General features: G+C 43.1%; 1 protein-coding gene across 1 annotated transcript; it reads right to left on the reverse strand.

The window, feature by feature from the left end:
- Positions 1–55: 55 nt before the first annotated feature.
- On the reverse strand, positions 56–19420 carry SGCB (sarcoglycan beta). The gene is made up of 6 exons (XM_047799318.1): positions 19369–19420; positions 12225–12434; positions 7455–7640; positions 6166–6357; positions 5717–5848; positions 56–600 (listed from the first exon to the last, which is right to left on the reverse strand). Exons 1-6 carry the CDS (start codon positions 19402–19404, stop codon positions 397–399), a joined length of 960 nt encoding a protein of 319 aa, XP_047655274.1. The 5' UTR covers positions 19405–19420; the 3' UTR covers positions 56–396.
- Positions 19421–21383: the final 1963 nt, after the last annotated feature.

Raw genomic sequence — 21383 nt, forward strand, 5'->3', positions numbered from 1 at the left:
ATCTGGCGTGGCTGTGGCTCTGGTATAGGCTGGCAGCTGTAGCTCTGATTAGACCCCTAGCCTGGGAACCTCTATTTGTCGCTAGTGCAGCCCTAAAAATAAAACAAAAACAAAACCAAAAAACCCCACTTCTTCAAAGATTTTGATTGCCTTCACTTCTCTCAAATTATTTCAGAGGACTGTAAATTGAAGATCAGTGCAACTTGATGAAATGTGTAAGAATTTAGGCTCTCTGAGGATATTTTTAAACGTGGGGCTTACATGATAGCTAACAGTACTGCTCTGCAGATAAAAGAGTTATGAGTTATCATAACTCTATAAAAACACGATTTGCATGCCTACTCGTAAAAACTGTCAAGTCACGTCAGGAACACGTTGGCCACCTCTCGGCTGCTTCTAACGAGTGTCTCCACAGGGGTTGTCTGAGGTTTGGCAGCCCATGTTCTGGCCCGTCACCTGTACTTTGAAGAGGGTCCCGTCAGCGCACATGCAGAGCTTGTAGCGCACCCAGTCACCACTGCCGAACTGGTCTCCGCTGGAGGAACTGGGCAGGCGAGTGGTGCTGACTGTCACAGTTCCGTTTAGGATGATGCTGTTTTCCTATCAGGAGAACAAGCACACTGTTTAGCTACATCTACGAGGAGGGACTAGACCAAAGTTAATAAACAAAACTCATTGCAATATCAGCAAGAACCGAAGGCAGTAAGAAAGAGTAAGGTCATGACCAAAACCACAACAACGAAAAGTCCAAAACCAGTAAAGGTTCAACTAGCGAGCTCTATATTGTTCGTGACGTGTATCAGTTTATTTCTCAAGAGTTAACAATTATATCAAAATTCCTAAGCGCATAAGACTGATGCCGATACAGTCTTGGATCATTTGCATTTGTTTCTTCCTAAGAGAGTTTTAACAGTTACTGATTAATATGTTTCTGATGATGAGAAGCAAAAGACTGTTTTTTGCCTAGAGAAAAGTAATTTTAATTTCCAATGATATTTTTTTGCAACATCATAAATGAAGATCCAAACCATATTAATTTTGAAGACTAGGCACTCAAAACAGCCTAGAGGTTCTTTTTTCTCAAGCCACCATCCCAGGAATATTCTTGCACTGCAGACCTTTTTAAAAAATTTTTTTTTAGTGTATAGTTGATTTACAGTGTTGTCAATTTCTGCTGTACAGCATAGTGACCCAGTTATAAATATATATATATATATACACACACACATATATATATACACACATATATATATATATGTATTCTTTTTCCTTCTTTTTGTCTTTTTAGGGCTGTGCCCAAGGCATATGGAGGTTCCCAAGCTAAGGGCCTAACTGGAGCTACAGCTGCCGGCCTACGCCTCAGCCAAAGAAATGCCAGACCTGAACCATGTCTGTGACCTACACCACAGCTCTCGGTAACACCGGATCCTTAACCCACTGAGCGAGGCCAGGGATCGAACCTGTGTCCTCATGGATATTAGTCGGGTTTGTTAACTGCTGAGCCACGACGGGAACTCCTATATTCTTTTTCTCATACTATCTTCCATTGTGTTCTATCCCAAGAGATTGGATATAGTTCCCTGTGCTGTACAGTGGGACCTCATTGCTTAGAGGCCCTTTCTTTTTCGGAATTCCTAAACCTCTCCCTTCCTTCCTTGTCTTCTTTTCATCTATTCAACAAATAATTATTAAATGTCTCCTATGTGTTAGATTCTATTCCAGATGCTGGGATAGTCAGGCAAAGTCCAAGTCTTCAGAAGGTTGACATTTTACTGGGGAGGGGCAGACAGTAAACACCTAGACAGGTAAAACGAATAGGACATCCTGGGAGGAAAGCAAGTCAGGGTAAGTAGAGATAGTGACCAGGTGGGAGTTCTACTTTACGGAAGATGTACAGGGAAGGCCTCTCTGATGAGGTCACAGTCCATTGAAACTGCATGACAGGAGGGAGTGAGGCATGTGGGTAACTGGGCAGAGGAAAGAGCACATGAAAAGACCCCAAGATGAGCATGAGCCTGGCGTTCTGGGAACAGAGAAACAGAGAGGAGGCCAGAGTGGCTGAAGGAGAGAGGGAGGGAATCAACTGGTAGGAGATGAGTCAAAGAAATAGCCAGGGGCCAGATACCTAGGCCAGGGAATGGACTTTGGATTTTGTGCATCAGAAGGGAAGCCATTTAGAGGGTTCTGAATGGGGAGTGACATCATCTTTTAAAAAGGATCACTCCGGCTGCTGTAAGAAGAACCGAATACAGGTGAGATGAGTAGGCAGAGGGCCCACTGAGAAGGCTGTTCTTGCAGGGCAGCTGGAGAGGACCGTGGTTTATACCATGGCGGTGGTGGTGGAGGTGGCAGTGATGAGAATCAGCCAGATTCTGCACATTTTCTGAAGGTAGAGCCTGAAGGCTTTGCTGATAAACGAATGCGTGCCACTTAACGAGAATGAGACACACTGAAGGAAATGCACGTTTAGGAAGGGAGGGTATGAAGACTTTAGACTTGGTGAGTTTGAGATGTCTATTAGATGTTAGAGTGGAGAAGGCAGCTAAAGATGTGAATCTTAGTTCAGAGGGGAGATCAAAGCAGGAGTTCCAAAGCTGAGCGTCATCACCTCATAGTGGGGATTTAAAGCAATGAAAGTTCATCATGAAGTAAGGGAAACGGCTGACGATGTTGTGATAGTACATGGAATTTTCAAATTTTTCCCACACTGCCATCTTGTGGTCATGTAATTTTACTTTCTTTAAATTGCTAAAGCAGTTTTTTTTTGTCTTTTTTTTGTTGTTGTTGTTATTGTTGTTGTTGTTGCTATTTCTTGGGCCGCTCCTGCGGCATATGGAGGTTCCCAGGCTAGGGGTTGAATCGGAGCTGTAGCCACCGGCCTACACCAGAGCCACAGCAACGCAGGATCCGAGCCGTGTCTGCAACCTACACCACAGCTCACGGCAACGCCGGATCATTAACCCACTGAGCAAGGCCAGGGACCGAACCCGCAACCTCATGGTTCCTAGTCGGATTTGTTAACCACTGCGCCACGACGGGAACTCCAGTTTTTTTTTTTTTTTAATTGAAGTATAGTGAATTTATAATATTGTGTTAGTTCAGGTATACAGCAAAGTGATCCACACATACATATATATGTGTATATATATATATATATATATATTCAGGTTATCTTCTATTATAGGTTATTACAAGATTTTGAATATAGTTCTCTGTGTTATACAGTAAATCCTATATCATAAACCTTGTTGCTTACCATTTTATATATAGTAGTTTATATCCATCAGTGCAGTACTCTCAATTTATCCCTCCCTGTCCCCCTTTCCCCTTTGCTTACTGTAAGTTTGTTTTCTACATCTACAAATCTGTTTCTGTTTTGTATACAGATTTACTTATTTATTTTTTTAGATTCCATATATAAGTGATATGATATTCATCTTAGCAGTTTCTTTTTTGGTCGTGCCCACGGCATGTGGAAGCTCCTGAGCCAGGGATCAAGCCATAGCAGTGACAACGCTGACTCCTTAACTGCTAGGCCACCAGGGAACTCCAGCAGTATTTTTTAAAGCAGTCTAAGGGATAAAATTCTTTCTAAAGATTAGCCATACACTTAAAAACTAACCTCTGATAGTAACTGCATCATAAAACTAATTATCTTTTCTATGCTGGCTTCTTTTTAACTGTGGAGAAATTGATAACAGTGTATACGTATTTTAAAGTATTTAATACTGTCATATGAACAACAGGTAGATTTTTCAGATAGAAAAAATGAAAAAGATTTAGGTTTAGTTATAACCTAAAAGTTATAGGTTTATAACTTGCTAATGGCTAGAAACAAATCAATAACATCTCTTGCTTCTTTGTGTTTCTGATGCATTGAACAACAGCCACACTGTGACCATTCTTCAACAATACTATTCTCTCAGAGGAATGGCTTCCTTCTACAATGCACATACAAAAAATACCTAGCATCACTACTGAGTTTCTGACAAGAATCACATTTTAGGTTCATATTCATTATTTAGAGACTGGAACATATTCTTCAAGGGGAAAGGTATTTATGGAAGTGAAAAAACTTATATTTTTAAACCTTTTTTTGAACTATGATTAGGGTTTTTTTTTTGTCTTTTTTTTCTTCAGGGCCGCACCTGTGGCATATGGAAGTTCCCAGGCCAGGGGCTGCATTGGAGCTACAGCTCTGGGCCTACACCACAGCCACAGCAACACGGGATCCGAGCTGTGTCTGCGAACTACACCACAGCTCACAGCAACGCCGGATCCTTAACCCACTGAGAAAGGCCAGGGATTGAACCCACGTCCTCATGGATACTAGTTGGGTTGATTACCACTGAGCCACAATGGGAACTCCCTATGATTAATTTTTTTTAAAGTCCTTAGGGTTAAGTTCACTTTTGTCACTTAATGTTTGGTAAAACAAATTTAATTAGGTTTAGTTAGGTAGCATATAGACATTTTGAACACATATGCTTTACCAGAATTGTGAGCAAGTAAAATATTTTTGGACTTACGGCTCCATTATATGAAATATATTACCTATTTAAGTTCAGCTATAACATGCGAGGCAGAGAGAAAATTTCACGTTTTGACAGGTATAGTAAAGGCAAAATCTTTTTCCTTTATATAATAGATGTATAAATAAAAACATATTTTGTGTATTTGATGACTGATTTTCATATCACTAGATACAAAATCAGGAAGAGATGTGAAAAGTCTTTAACTGAAAAAAAGCTCCGTCAACTCCAGGGCATGGATATTTACTTTGATCTTCCCTAATTCTCTTTTGGGAGCTGTTTTTGCTGTTTTTGTTTGTTTTTCTTTCTTTCTTTCCTGTTTTTTTTTTTTTTTTTTTTGCTTTTCAGGGCTGCACCCACGGCATATTGAGGTTCCCAGGCTTGGGGTCTCATTGGAGCTACAGCTGCCAGCCTACAGCACAGCCAAAGGAACACAGGATCCAAGCTGCATCTGCAACCTACACGATAGCTCACAGCAATGCCAGATCCTTAACCCACTGAGCAAGGCCAGGGATCGAACCCACATCCTAATGGATCCTAGTCAGGTTCGTTAACTGCTGAGCTAGGAAGGGAACTCCTGTTTTGTTTGTTCGCCTTTAAAAATAATACAGGCATCATTATGCAAAAAAAGCTTTAGAAAATAAAAAGCAAGCATAAATAAAATGAAAATCACCTGTTACCCTTCCAGTCATAACTAACCACTGTTGACATTTTGGTAAACCCTTCTAGGTTTTTATAAACATACACATAATCTGAAAAATAAAAATGGAGTCCTCATTGTGGCTCAGCATGACAAGGATCTGACGTTGTCTCTGTGAGGATGCAGGTTCAATCCCTACCCCCTCAATGGATTAAGGATCCGGCTTTCCGAAAGCTGCAGTGTAGGTCTTGGATGCGGCTTGGATCATGTGTTGCTGTGGCTGTGGTGTAGGCTGTCAGTTGCAGCTCCAATTCAACTCCTAGCCTGGGAGCTTCCATACGCCACAGGTGCAGCCATAAAAGTAAAAAATAAAAATGAGATTTCACAGATTGTTTTATGACTTTCCCCTCATAATCCATTTTGAACATCTTTCCATGTCAAAAATATGCAACTACAATATCATTTTCATAACTGTATTCTTGCCACATATGGATTTATATAACCAAGAATCTAATAAGTCTCTTAAACCCTTAAAAATACTCACAGCCTTTAACTCCATATTACCACCCATGTGAAATTCAATGGTTTTGCCCATAATGAATACTCCTTCATTTCCACGCACAATAGCACGTCCATCAACTTTTATATTTAAGTCACTAGTAGCATTGCTGGTAATCTGAAAATTTAAAAAAAAAGTAGTGAGGGAGAGTTTCTAAGTTAAAGTTAGAATTATTATTAGAGATGGAGGAATGGGAATTTCAACAACAAAATATGAAAGGCAGGTATTTTTATTCACATTGTACAGATGTCGCGATAAAGAAATGATTTGACAGTGACCACACAAGCTAGATAAGGACAAATGAGAAGCAATCCTTTCCACTGTTCTGGAGTTAATTCCTTCACAGCATTGTATCAGTAAAACTGCCTCCCCCCACTTTGTAACTTTAGGTAATAATTCTCTTCACTGATAAAGCAAAGAAAAATATATCATACCCTTTCGGTAGATGCTTTTTGAACATTCAAACTTTTCACTCCACTTGGCAAATGAAACTCATGAGTCTCATAGTCCGTGCTGAATAAGATATTCTGAGTCCTTGGGTCAAAAAACTGCATACCAATGTCGCTTGTAATAGAAGTTTTGTTCTTTTCTACACTGAGCTTTGTTGTCCCTTGCTGGAAAACAATCTGCAGAAAAACACTTTATCGTGAACATGTTTTCAAAGAAGACTGAACCCAAAATTCAGAAGAACATTATAAAAAACACTATAATAACAGACTTAACTTTAAATAATTTTAACTGTCTGTTTCAGCCCCTCCACCCAGGTAGGAGAAGGGCTCTTTAAAATGAGGGCTTACATGCTTATCTGCTGTAATGCTTGGCAGAACTAGCCGCTCACAGAGCACAGGGACCCAGAGCTAAGCTGGGGGGGTGGGAGGAGAACAGTGACGATGCCTCCTTGAGGTTCTGGTCAGTTGAAAACCTATGTTATAGAAGTCACTTGGCAGGGGTTGCCACTGACTAGACTGGCATATTCTCTTCCAGAATCCCAGATTGTGGAGGGTACATTAACCCGGGAAGGTGTGCTTTTAAGTGGTTTCCTCATATGGAGGGGAAAAGAGTAAACTATGTATTCTTATAGTAACTATATCTATCCCAGAAAATGCTGCCAGGGAACAAAATCAAGAATATTAAGAAAATATCGGAGTTCCCATCATGGCGCAGTGGAAATGAATCCGACTAGGAACGCTGAGGTTGCGGGTTCGATCCCTGGCCTTGCTCAGTGGGTTAAGGATCCATCGTTGCTGTGAGCTGTGGTGTAGGTCGCAGACGCGGCTCAGATCTAATGTTGCTGTGGCTGTTGTGTAGGCTGGCAGCTGTAGCTCTAATTTGACCCCTAGCCTGGGAACTTCCATATGCAGCAGGTGCGGCCCTAAAAGGCAAAAAAAAAAAAAAAAAGAGAGAGAGAGAGAGTATCTAACAACAGTAGATCAGAAGACCAGCAATATTACTAAATATATTTATGAGTTTTCTCTAAAGGAAAATATCCATTTCCATAATCAACTCTAGGTTCTGGGTTTTTTTTTTTTTTTTTTTGGCTGTGCCTGTGGCATGTGGAAGTTCCTGGGCCAGGGATTGAACCCGTGCCACAACAGTGACCTGAGCCACAACAGTGAAAAGCCAGGTCCTTAACCTGTTGTGCCACAAGGGAACTCCTTCTAGGTTTTTACAAAGAATTTTTCTCTAACGGTTCTCAATTTACATTAACTGCACTGTTACTTACAGGCTGATTGTTGCCAGTGATGACTAAATTTTCATTTCGCCTTCCTCCCACTGTGCTTTTATAAAGAGGATGTATAACTCCCATGTCAGATACTTGCTTGAATCGAAGCAGACCACTTTCATGAAATTCCATGCTGTCACAGCCATTTGGTCCAATGCGAATCACAGCCCAGATAACAAGTGTTATCTAAAAAGAAATCAAGTATGCTGTTAATAGGTACTGTGCATCTAACATAATTGGAAAACACAGAAAAGACAGTTGCCAAAGGATCAAACTTCCTAAAAGTTTCATCGGTGAGATGAATACATTAATTGATTTTCCACTCATAAACAAAAGCAATTTTACTTTTATCAAGGTATTAACTGCAATACCTAAAAGCTGGAGTTCCCATTGTGGTTCAGCGGCATCAAACCCGACTAGTATCCATGATGATGTGGGTTCCAACCCTGGCCCTGCTCAGTGGGTTAAGGATACACTCATGGCTGTGAGCTGTGGGGAAGGTCTCAGAAGCAACTTGGATCTGGCGTTGTTGTGGCTGTGACGTAGGCCGACAGCTGAAGCTCCAATTCTACCCCTAGCCTGGGAATGTCTATGTACTGCAAGTGCAGTCCTAAAAAGCAAAACAAAAGCAAAACAAACAAAAAAACCCCAAGAATAGCAGAGAAGGCTACTCTGTCTCTTGCTGGGGGTTGTAAGCCTGGGCAGGGAGCTGCAGGTGGAGGAGGAGGATCAGGGAGTCTCAGTGCTCGGGATGCAGACTTCGCTGCATTCAGTGCAGAAACCCATCCTGCCCCTCCTCTGGGCAACATCCTCAGGCAGAAAGAATTGCCCCTGGTTGGGTGCAGGGTTAGGAGGGGGTCATTGGCGTACTTTGGAGATATTGTTGCTCTGTTCCAGACCACACCAATAAAATGAATACTGTAACAAAGCAAGTCCCGCAAACTTTTTTGATTTCCAAGTGAATATAAGTGTGCAACAGTATCATGTCTAAAAAGCAATGTATATACCTTAATTAAAAAACACTTTATTGCTGGAGTTCCCATTGTGGCGCAGCGGAAACAATCCAACTAGGAACCATGAGGTTGCAAGTTCAATCCCTGGCCTCACTCAGTGGGTTAAGGATCCAGAGTTGCTGTGAGCTGTGGTATAGGTAGCAAACATGGCTCGGATCCCATGTTGCTGTGGCAGGCGGCAACAGCTCCGATTGGACCCCTGGCCTGGGAACCTCCATATGTCGCAGGTGTGGCTCTAAAAATACAAACAAACAAACAAAAACTTTATTGCTAAAAAATACTAACATTACCTGAGCCTTTAGCAAATTGTAATCTTTTTGGTGGTGGAGGGTGTTGCCTCCATGCTGATGGCTGCTGACTGACCAGGGTGCTGGTTGCTGAAGGCTGGTATGGGGTGGCAATTTCTTAAAATAAGACAATAATGAAGTTTGCTGCATTAACTGACTCTTCCTTTCACAAATGATTTCTCTGCAGCATGCACTGTTGTTTGATAGATTTTGCCCACAGTAGAACTTCTTTCAAAACTGGAGTCAGTCCTCTTAAAGCCTGCTGCTGCCTTATCAACTAAGTTTATGTAATAGTCGAAATCTGTGTGTGTGTGTCTGTGTGTGTCTTTTTAGGGCCATACCCATGGCACATGGAGATTCCTAGGGTAGGGGTCAAATCAGAGCTGCACCTGCGGCCTATGCTGTGGCTGTGGCCACAGCAACGCCAGATCTGAGCTGCATCTGCAACCTACACCACAGCTCACAGCAACCAGATCCTTAACCCACTGAGCGAGGCCAGGGATTGAATCCACATCTTCATGGATGCTAGTCGGGTTTGTTAACCACTGAGCCGGGACAGGAACTCCTGCCTCCAATAAAACATAACTCACAACTCCCACATAATACTTTTTTTTTTTTTTCAGCCGACAGAAGCAACTCCTCAGGGTATAATGCTTCATCATGAAATTGTAGCAATTCAGTCCTATCTTCACGGTCCACTTCTCATTGTAGTCCTTTTGCTGTTTCCACCATATCTGCAGTTACTTCTTCCACTGAAATCTTGAACCCCTCAAAGTCATCCATGAGGGTTGGAATCAACTTCCTTCATACTCCTGTTACTGTTGGAGTTCCCATTGTGGTGCAATGGAAACAATCCAACTAGGAACCATGAGGTTGCAGGTTTGATCCCTGGCCTCGTTCAGTGGGTTAAGGCTCTGGCGTTGCTGTGAGCTGTGGTGCAGGTCGCAGACACGGCTCAGATCTGATGTTGCTATGGCTGTGGCATAGGCTGGCAGCTGTAGCTCCAATTGGACCCCTAGCCTGGGAACCTCCATATGCCATGGATGTGGCCCTAAAAAGCAAAAAACAAAACCAAAAAAAAAACCACTTCCTGTTATTGTTGATATTCTGACCTCCTTCCATGAATCACTAATGTTCTTCATGGCATCTAGAATGAGCCCTTTCCAGAGGCTTTTCAATTTACTTTGCCCAGACCATCAGAGGAATCACTGTCTACAGCAGCGATAGTCTTACAAAATGTATTTCTTAAATGATAAGAGCTGAAAATCAAAATGACTCCTTGTTCTACAGGCTGCAGAGTGGATGTTGCGTTAGTAGGCATGGAAACAACACTAATCTCACTGTACATTCATCAGAGCTCTTGGGTGGCCGATGCATTGTCAATGAGCAGTAATGTTTTGGTGATTTTTTTTTTCTTGTCTTTTGTCTTTTTAGGGCTGTACCCATGACATATGGAGGTTCCCAGGCTAGGGGTCCAATTGGAGCTACAGCTGCCGGCCTACACCATAGCTCACAGCAACACCGGATCCTTAACCCACTGAGTGAGGCCAGGGATTGAACTTGAAACCTCATGGTTCCTAGTCGGATTCATTTCTGCTGCGCCACAACGGGAACTGCCGAGCAGTAATATTTTGAAAGAAGGAGTTCCCGTTTTGGTGCAACAGAAATGAACCTGACTAGGAACCATGAGGTTGCAGGTTCGATCCGTATCAGTGGGTAAGGATCCGGCATTGCCATGAGCTGTGGTGTAGGTTGCAGACGAGGCTCAGATCTGGCATTGCTGTGGCTGTGGCGTAGGCTGGCAGCTGTAGCTCCGATTAGACCCCTAGCCTGGGAATCTCCATATGCCTTGGATGTGGCCTTAAAAAGACAAAAAAAAAAAAAATTTTTTTTGAAAGAAATCTTTTTTTTTTTCCCCTGAGTAGTAGGCTTACGATATTCAGCAAACCATGTTGTAAACAGAAGTGCTGCCATCTAGGCTTTGTTGTTCCATTTATAGTTCACAGACAGAGTATAAAAGTAGATATAGCATAATTCTTAAGGACCCTAGAATTTTCCAAATGGTAAATGAGCACTGGCTTCAACTGAAAGTCACCGGCTGCATTAGCCCCTAAGGAGAGAGTCAGCCTGTCCACCTGAAGCTGTGAAGCCAGGCATTGACTTCTCCCTAGCTGTGAAAGTTCTAGATGGCATCTTCTTCCAATATAAGGCTTTTTGGTCTGCATTGGAAATTTGTTTAGTGTAAGCACCTTCATTTCTCATCTTAGTAAGATCTTCCAGGTAGCTTGCTGCAGCTTCTACATCAGGACTTGCTGCTTCATCTTGCACTTTTATGTTACAGAGACAACTTTTTTTCTCTTAAACTTTAGGAATGAACCTTTGTCAACTTCAAACTTCTTCTGTAGCCTTCTCACCTTCTCAGTTCTCACAGAGTTGAAGAGAGTTAGGGTCTTGCTCTGGATGTGGCTTTGACCTAAGGGAACATTGTAGCTGGTCTGATCTTCTACCCAGACCGCTCAAACTTTCTCATCACAATAAGGCTGTTTTCACTCATGTGTTCCCTGGTGCAGCACTTTTAATTTGCTTAAAGAACTGTTCTGCAGTTCCCGCTGTGGCACGACAGGATGGGCCGTGTCTTGGGAGCCTTGGAATGTGGGTTCAATCCCTGGCCTGGCATGATGGGTTAAGGATCTGGTGTTGCTGCAGCTGTGGCTAGGATCTGATTCCTGGCCTGGCAACTCCATGTGCCACAGGTGGCCAAAAAAGAAACAAATAAAAAAGCACTTTTCCTTTGCAGACACAGTTGGACTATTTGGCACAAGAGGACTAGCTATTGGCCTCTCTTGGCTTTTGACATGCTTTCCTCACTAAGCTTAATCATTTCTAACGTTTGATTTAAAGTGAGATACCTACAACTCCTCCTTTCATCTGAACACACAGAAGTCACTGTAAGGATATTAACTGGCCTAATTTCAATATTGTTGTGTCTCAGGGAATAGGGAGGCCGGAGGCGAGAGAGACAGGGTCAGCAGAGCAGTCATAACACACACGTTTATCAATTAAGTTTGCCGTCTTACCTGAGCGTGGTTAGTGGCAACCCAAAACAATTACAATGGTAATATTAAAGATCACTGATCACAGATCACCATAACAAATACATCAATAACGAAAAAGTTGGAAATGTTGCGTGAATGACTGAACTGTCACATGGAGACATGAACTGAGTGAAAGCTCTTGGAAAAATGGCACCAAGAGTCTTGCTTGAGGCTGGGTTGCCACAAACTTTCAATTATATATAAAAAATGAAATATCTATCTGCAAAGCACAATAAAGCTAGACTTTTTCCATATAGGAAAGAGAAAAGAGGTCCCGAAAGAAATTACAGAAACAAAGTCCAAGGTTTCACTGAAAAACTGTTGAAAACTTCCCCCCAGTAATTAAGAAAAGGATATTCTGTACTAAATACTCACGATTAAATTGATGACAGCCAGGATAAACAGGAGGATAATCACACAGATGGCTAAATTGCCCTTTCTCCCTCTCAGCCCCGTCTTATGCAGGCGATCTTCATCGATTGGAATATATCCGGCTTTAAAGTTACTATTGTGCTCTTTGTTGACGTTCCTTCTCTCAACCGCCTTCTCACGCATGGACTTCTTTACAGGACCATTGGAACTTTGCTAAAAAGAAAATACAACACCAGGGAACAGCTATATCCTCTCCTTTGGATGCACCTATTTATTAAGTGCAAATGCATAACTAAACTAAAGAAAGCTGAATTGGTTAGTGATATATTTTCCACTGATAAACCTCAAGTCATGCTGAACTGCAGGCTCTAAGTAAGGACACGACTGTGTTGAGAAGGGTATTAGAGAACCTTCAGTGTGACTCCTTGATAACATATTTCCACTCTCTGCTTTGAATAGTCTTACCTTCTGTAAAGTGAGCAGCTTGCTCATTTGGGAGAAGAGTTGACATACACATTCTACAGTGGGTAATCTTATTTTTAATAATGATTTGTTTAATTATATGTATATTTTTCATTTATATGAAAAGAATTTGGAAAGGCTGATACACTTTATCACTCCAGTTGGCTGAAGTTAACATTATCCTAGATCAGCAGTTTTCCAGGGATGGGCTGGGGAGCCCTGGAGGGGTCCCCTGAAACATTTTAAGTGTCTGGAGGGTAAACCTTATTTTCAAAATAACACTAAGACGTTTTTTCCTTTTTCATTCATCTTCTCTCATGAATGTGCCGATGACCCTTGAACAACATGGTTCACTTACATGTGAATTTTTTTCAGTGAATCTATTGGAAAAATTTGGGGAGATTTGCAACAATATGAAAAACTTGCAGATGAACTGCATAGCCTAGAAATATCAACAAATTAAGAAAAAGTTAGGTGTGTCATAAATGTAAAAAATATATGTAGGTATATAAGGTGAGTGATATTTAACATAAAATTAATAATGTTAGTTTTCTTACTGTTTTTTACATTGTTTTCAAAGAATTACATTACCATACTGTCTCTCTCTTGTAGCTGGAGAAATTGCCTATCAGCCTATCATCACATGTAACTGGTTTTTTTTAAAAAAGATGCTATGAATATGACTGTGATGCTGTACACCACAAAAAATTTTATTACAATTCATTCTGTAGTATATGGTCTACTGTGAAGGAATAGTAATGATTACACTAGGCTACCATAAAGCAACTGTACTGATGCTTCTTCATGATCAATGCATGAATCGCCATGCAGGTAAATAGACATGAATTTTTCTTTTTCCCATTATCTTTTCATTTTTGATGGCTAATGTTAGTAATACGTAGAACATCTATAGTGTTTTGTACTATATAGGACAATATTGGTGTAGGTACTGACAGGAGATTCATCTTGTAAACAGATGACATATATAGAAACCTACAGTACAGATAATAGAGTACTGCAAATGTATTTTCTCTTTCCTTACAATTTTCTTAAGGACACTTTCTTTTCTCCAGCGTGTTTTATTGTTGGAATACAGTAGAAAATACATATAACATACAAAATGCATGTTAATTGACTCTTTTTTTTTTTTTGTCTTTTCTAGGGCCACACTCAGCATATGGAGGTTCCCAGGCTAGCGGTCCAATCGGAGCTGTAGCCACCAGCCTACACCAGAGCCACAGCAACTCGGGATCCAAGCCGTGTCTGTGGCCTCCACCATAGCACATGGCAATACCGGATCCTTAACCCACTTGTCAGGGCCAGGGATCGAACCTGCAACCTCATGGTTCCTAGTCAGATTCGTTAACCACTGAGCCATGACAGGAACTCTTGATGTGACCAGTAAGGCTTCTGGTCAAAGGAGTCTATTACTTTAGGTTTGGGGGAGTCAAAAGTCATATGTAGATTTTTGACTGCATGGAGATGTGCCCTCAACCCCTGTTCCAGGGCCAACAGTACAGTGGAGCTCCCACTTCACTGACATAGTTCACACCAAGAAAAGAAAACATTCTTCTTTTTCCTGGGTGTGTAAAAGGCAAGGTCATCCACCAAGAAAGAGTGGAGAGGGCACCTAGAATCCTATTGTGGTGGCAGGGGTAGCAGCCGAGTCGAAGGCTTATGGAAAATGGAGCAAGACAGGGATAATCATTGAGTAATGTGGCAGACACAAAACTGTAAATTCCACAAAGCAGTATAAAGGCTCTGTAGATGTTCACCCAATCTACTTTACAGATGTAACACAAAATGAGTTGCTGAATACAGTTGCATAGGTTGTGCACCTCGACATGAGGGGCGACACCTATGAGGGTGCACTGACACTGCAAACATTTTAGGGTTGAATATGCATTTTGATAGTTTTTCAGCTGAAAGCAGTAAAATACCTTTGGGGAAGTGTGCTTGTTTCTAACCTTCACAGACACAGTAAAAGCTTATGACAGTGCTGAGAGATGGGCAACTGAAAAATCTTAGCCAGGGAGTTCCCTGGTGGTCTAGGGGTTAGAACTCAGCACTTTCTTTCGCTGCTGCTGCCCAGGTTCAATCCCTAGACTGGGAACTGAGATCCCAGCTGCACACCATGGCCAAAACAAACAAAACAAAATAGTGCTCGATAAAGACATTAAAAAAAAAAGTCTTCAACTTACAGAATGGGAGAAAACAGTTGCAAATGATGCAACTGACAAGGGCTTAATCTCCAAAATATACCAACAACTCATACTCTCAACAGCAAAAAAAAACAAAAACAAAAAACAAAAAACAAAACAAACAAAAACAAACAAACAAAAAAACCAAAAAAACAAAAAATGGGCAGAAGACCTAAATAGACATTTCACCAAAGAAGACATATGGATGGCCCACAGGCACATGAAAAAATGCTCATCATCACTAATTATTAGAGCAATGCAAATCAAAACTATAATGAGGTACCACCTCACACCAGCTGGAATGGTTATCATTAATAAAGACTACAAATAACAAATGCTAGAGAGGGTATGGAGAAAAAGGGAAACTCCTAGACTGCTGGTGGGAATGTAAATTGGTACAACCACTATGGAGAACAGTATGGAGCTTCTTCAGAAAACTAAATATAGAACTACCATATGATCCAGCAATCCCACTTCTGGGCATATATCTGGACAGAACTTTCATTCAAAAAGACATGTACCCCTATGTTCATCGCAGCACTATTCATAGTAGCCAAGACATGGAAACAACCTAAATGTACACTGACAGATGAATGGATTAGAAGATGTGGTACATATACATAATGGAATACTACTCAGCCATAAAAAGAGAAAAATAGTGACATCTGCAGCAACATGGATGGAAGTAGAGATTCTCATACTAAGTGAAGTAAGTCAGAAAGAAAAAGACAAATACCATTTGGTATCACTTATAAGTGGAATCCAAAATATAGCACAGATGAACCTATCTACAGAACAGAAATAGACTAACAGACATGGAGAGCAAACTTGTGGTTGCCAAGGAGGAGGGGAAAGGAGTGGTATGGACTGGAAGGTTAGGGTTAATAGATGCAAACTATTACATTTTTTTTTGCCTTTTTTAAAAAAAATTTTAGAGCCACACACATAGCATATGGAGGTTCCCAGGCTAGGGGTCAAAGGAATCGAAGGTACAGCTGCTGGCTCATGCCACAGCCATGGCAACGCCAGATCCTTAACCCACTGAGCGAGGCCAGGGATCGAACCTGCAACCTCATGGTTCCTAGTCGAATTTGGTTCTGCTGCGCCATGTCAGGAACTCCAACTATTACATTTAGAATGGATGAGCAATGGGGTCCTGCTGTGTAGCACAGGGAACTATATCCGGTCATTTGTGACAGAACATGATGGAAGATAATATGAGAAAAAGAATGCATATATATGTATGACTGGGTCACTTTGCTGTAGAGCAGAAATTGACAGAACATTGTAAATCAACTATAATAATAAAAAATAAAAGTCTTGGAGTTCCTTTGTGGCGCAGTGGGTTAAGGATCCAGCACTGTCCCTGCAGCAGCTTGGGTTGCTGCTGGGGTGTGGGTTCATTCCCTCATTCCCTGGTCCAGGAACTTCCACATGCTGTGGACATGGCAAAAAAAAAAAAAAAAAAATCTTAGCCAGAGTTTGAATATAGCTCTATATGAAAGAGAGATGGGACAAATTTTACTTTCCTGGGATGCATTCTTTACTTTTCTCTGCCAATTCATGCACATTGTAATGTTTCATTTGATGCATTTATCACTTATTGAGGAGTTATCATATGCCAGATGCTCCAGACTACCGAGATGAGCAAGGTGTGGCACCTACCCTCAACAAACTCACTAATGGGCCAGTGGAATAGATAAACAGGGGCACCAGCAATTACAGTTCAGCACAGCAAGTGCTGTCACGGAGCAGTGCATACGATGCTGACAAGAGTGCCTAAGAGGAATGCCATTCTACTTACTAAGTGGGGTATCGGCTGAAGATTTTTAAAAAAAGTTGGAATTTCAGTTTTGAATCTTGACGAACAAACAGGAGTTAGCCAAGCGAAGTACAGAGAAAGGCATTCCAGGCCAAGCTAACAACATGGAAACTCTGAGCACAAGTCATCTCTGTGCAAACGAATTTTGGTCACTCTTTGTGTACAGTGAGAGGATGAGTATAGGAATGGCACAAAAACGGAGGTGAGAGATGTGGTTCAGGGCCAGGAAATGAATAGACGTAAGTACCACATCAAGAATGACAGACTTTATCCTGAAGGCAATGGGGAACTACTGAGGATTTAAAATAGGCTAGTGATATAATCAGATTGGCATGACAGCAAAAAGAGACAAACTGGAATAGAAAAGCACAGGAGTTCCGTCGTGGCGCAGCGGATATGAATCCGACTAGGAACCATGAGGTTTCGGGTTTGATCCCTGGCCTTGCTCAGTGGGTTAAGGATCTGGTGTTGCCATGAGCTGTGGTGTAGGTCGCAGATGCAGCTCAGATCCCGAGTTGCTGTGGTTGTGGTGTAGGCTGGCAGCTTTAGCTCCGATTCAACCCCTAGCCTGGGAACCTCCATATGCCGCAGGTACAGCCCTAAAAAGACAAAAGACACACACACACACACACACAAAGGAATAGAAGAGCACAGAGATGAAGCTATCAAGAGCAGGATTCTCTAACAGTCCAGATGAGGGCGTGACTGAGCTTCCACCCTGCAGATGAAGCCAAGACCAGGAGAGGTCTTAAGAGGTAGAACGGACAGGACCTGGTGACTAACTGGATGTGAGTACGACATAAAAGGATCTAAGATGACTCCCAAGTAGGACCTGCTACATAATTTGTGGGGTCCAGAGCAAAAAGAAAATGTGAGGCCCTTTGTTCAAATGTCAAGCCTGGGAGAGCAGAGCATGAAACCAAATGCAGGTCCCTTCTGAGCTCCCTAAAGCTGGCCCTGCTCCCAAGTTTGTGTGAGGTAAACCAAGTGAGTTGGATGGTTGCAGCCCTTTTCATGGTGAATATGATGCAATCTAGTGTTGCACATTTTTGAGTTTGGGTTGCCTGTGAAAAATTCAGTTAAGTTCAGGCTGGAGACATAAATACCTAACTCTGGAGACTGAAGGATGGATCAGATTGTCTAGTCCATATGAAAAGCAAGACTAGGAGCTTAGTGGCATGTCAAGAGCATCAACAGGTGAACAGGCACTGATAAATCAGGAACAATTTTAACTGCAACAGCTGCAAGAAGCTTTGTTTCCTTTCCATTTCACTCATTCGTTTAGGTTTTATCTTATTGTTAGGGTCTGTAGCTCGCCTACTGTCTCAAACTGATTTTTCTGCATCTATCTGGCAGTTTGACTTTAAACTTTGAAGGCAGATGTCATGCCTTTTATTTTTTTACATCCTCAGAATGACTGTTTTCAGTGTTATCTACTATGTCTCTAAAAAAGCCTTTCCAGAAAAGATTTTCTGTAAACAGAATGCTGGCAACTTGACCCTTATTTACTTATTTTATTACTATTATTTTTTGTTTCAGTCTTTTTTTGCTGTTGTCTTTTTGCGTCTTTTTAGGGCTGCACCCATGGCATACAGAGGTTCCCAGGCTAGGGGTCAAATCGTAGCTGTAACCAACGCCCTATGCCACAGTCACATGGGATCTGAGCCAGGTCTGCGACCTGCACCACAGCTCAAATGCCGGATCCTTAACCCACGGAGCGAGGCCAGGGATCCAACCTGAGTCCTCATGGATGCTAGCTGGGTACGCTAACTGCTGAGCCACGACGGGAACTCCAGACCCTTATTTATTTTTGAATGATGTTGAAGAATGAGACTTTTTCAAAGAAACTATACTGCCATAGTTTCTTTTCAAAGGGAAAGAACTGTTAAGGGGGAAAAGAGACTATCAAAATTATTTTTATTATAAAAAGTCACCCGAAGTAACTAGATGTATGCATATGTCTGTGTGTCTGTAAATGTATGTATATGTATACATATTTATAGCTTGCTTTTTGTAATAGACTCTCAAACTACTCTAAGTTACAAATTTACAATGCAGATCAGGAAATACTTGATAAAGCATTTTAAAAAATGATTTTTAAAGCAACTGGATAGGAGACAGTTTTATACTGGTGACTAAGTCTCCGAATTGAATGCCTGCACATGGGGATGGCAGAAACAAGAAGTGGCTGCAAACTGACACCCAGGCAACAGCTGACTATCTCTTGGCTGGTGTCAGGGGAGGCTCTCGGCTCTCGGACTGAGGTTATTTTTACCCGCATCTTCTCAGTCACTGAGCTGGGCATGTCCCCAGTACCGGGACGGCGCACGCTCCGGGCTGACACGGTCGTCTCTGGGGCCCTGAGGACAGCGACCCCTCCTCACGCCGCCGGCGGACAGGCAGGTCAGGCCGAGGGCCGCGGCTGGCTCTCCCTCCTCCGCCCCGGAGCCCCTGCCCTGGAGCCCCTGCCCCCAGTCCCCGCCAGCCTCTGCCAGCATCCTGGGCTGCGGACAGCTCCTCCCGCCCCGCCCGCCCCACGGAGCCAGGTCCCAGCCGGCCCTCGCGCCCCAGCTCCCGCCCGCCAACCCTACGGCCGGCCCCACCGAAAGCACCCCGGCCTCCCCAGGCCCTCCGGCTCCCAGATACGGCGGGGTTCACAGACCTGCTCGGCCGCGGCCGCCGCCGCCGCTGCCGCCATCTTCCCGCGCCGGCCGCCACCGCCGCCGCCGCCGCCGTCTCCCTTCCCGCGGCGGCCGCACCCCGCCTGTCTGCGCCTGCGCCGCGGAGGGGATGGGAGGGGGGCCCGCCGCTCACACCCCAACTCCGCCCCGCCCGGGCAGCGAGGCTCGGAGCCCGCGGGGGCCGCGGAGGTCGCCTCCGTCCGCCCCTGCGCGCGGGCAGTGGCTTCGGAACGCGTTTTGTCCTGCTCCGGGATTCCTCGCGACCTCCTGCTGCCGCTGGATTCTTCCAAAAGGGCGCCCTTAAAATACAGAGGACTCCTCTCCCTTTTCCCTCCAAGCCCCATCACGACAGACTCTGCCAGCCGCGTCCTTCTTTCTTCACGGGCCAGGCTCTCCAAGGCTGGGTGCAAAGGGGGTGTTTTAATACATACGTATGGGCGAGGAAGGTGGTAGTGACATTGAGGACAGAAGTTAACGGAGTTGCTATTAGGCAGCTCAAATCTTGAAAACCGAGACTCCTTAAGGAGGACATACAGTCTCTTCCGGGATGCTTCTTAACTTTGAAGGGCTGAAGAAGTCTGATGCTTTTTTTTTCTGTGATATTGGAGATGGAGTCTCCGTTTGGTATTGGCAGTAGTATGGATGTATCTCCTGGGGAATCTGATTTAACATATATTAACTGCACACCAGGAAGCCACTCAGCTGTACCAGTAACTTCAGTACACATTCCTGGTTCCATGTCATTATCATAATCCAATAATCCTTTTAGTTTAAAAAAAAAAAAAAAAGCAGTGGCAACTAAAGTGCAAGAACTGTTCCTCGCGCGGCTGAAACCACTTCTAAGCACCTTTGGGCCCTAAGCCTGCCTAACTCAGCAGGAAACACCAAACAGACCTGCTGGCCAAATTTTCCTTCCTCCAGAAACTAAGCCACTTTTGCTTTTTGATGACTGGAGCTGTAATATCGCGCTCTGCCTGCTTTACGTCAAAGGATGCTGTTAAGTTTGACATTGTCAAGTAGTGGTAAGTCCTCATAATCTTTTCACTCCTCTCCTCTGGTTTTGGCTAATATCAACACCTAGCTGGTCATCAGTCTCTGCATGTCTTTTTTCCCCAAATGCTGGAAGCAATTGCCCTGAGTCTCTATATGCACTCCTGCCTGGATATTTAGGACAGACCTCAAACCTCATCTTAGAAGGACTAAGTTATTGGAGTTCCCGCTGTGGTGCAGTGGGTTAAGGATCCAGTGTTGCTGCAGCTGCACGTAGGTTGTAGCTGTGCTGTAGGTTGCAGCTGCAGCTCAGCTTTGATTCCTGGCCCAAGAACTTCCATATATGCCCTGGATGGGGGGTGGTGTGGGGTGGAGACTGTAAGTTGTAGCCCAATGCTTTGGGGTTAGGAGTAAGTCTCTGTTAACAGTCTGGCCGTGGTCCTAATTATCCATTGAGATAACTTGGCTTTGGACTGACCCTTACTTCCGGTCTCCAGTTCTGGTCCTGTGCCCCTTACTTCCTATGCTTTGCCTCTTTTTCCTCTGCTTGGAAAGTCCTTCTCTCTCTGACAGTCACACTGTGAGTCATCCTCCATAAATCCATTCACACAGTATATTCTGTTTAAAGCCTTCCCAGTTACCTAGGCAGTTAGCTGGTCTGTCTCTTAGCTCTGCTCCAAGTCTTCTGTGTGTGCACTTCAGATTGCACTGTGTTCTGTTTGCCTATCTGACTTCATCTAAAAAATGGGGAGCTCTTTCCGAAAGGCCCATGGCCTCCTATTCATCCTTTTATCTCCAATGCCTCACATAATAATGAAGCTTAATGTCTTAGAAATCTGCCTGATACTCCAGTTTCTAAGACCAGCAGCCCTGCCTTGATTTTGCCAACCTCTCTCCCACTTAGGTGGTGAGCTACCTGATTTTCCTGATGCCACAAGCCCCTTGGGCTATCTGAAAAAAAAAAAAAATCACCTTCTCTTAGATTCCTTCTTGCTGATCTCCACTC

This window comes from Phacochoerus africanus, chromosome 10 (genome assembly GCF_016906955.1).
Source record: "Phacochoerus africanus isolate WHEZ1 chromosome 10, ROS_Pafr_v1, whole genome shotgun sequence".
In the NCBI taxonomy this organism is placed as follows: domain Eukaryota; kingdom Metazoa; phylum Chordata; class Mammalia; order Artiodactyla; family Suidae; genus Phacochoerus; species Phacochoerus africanus.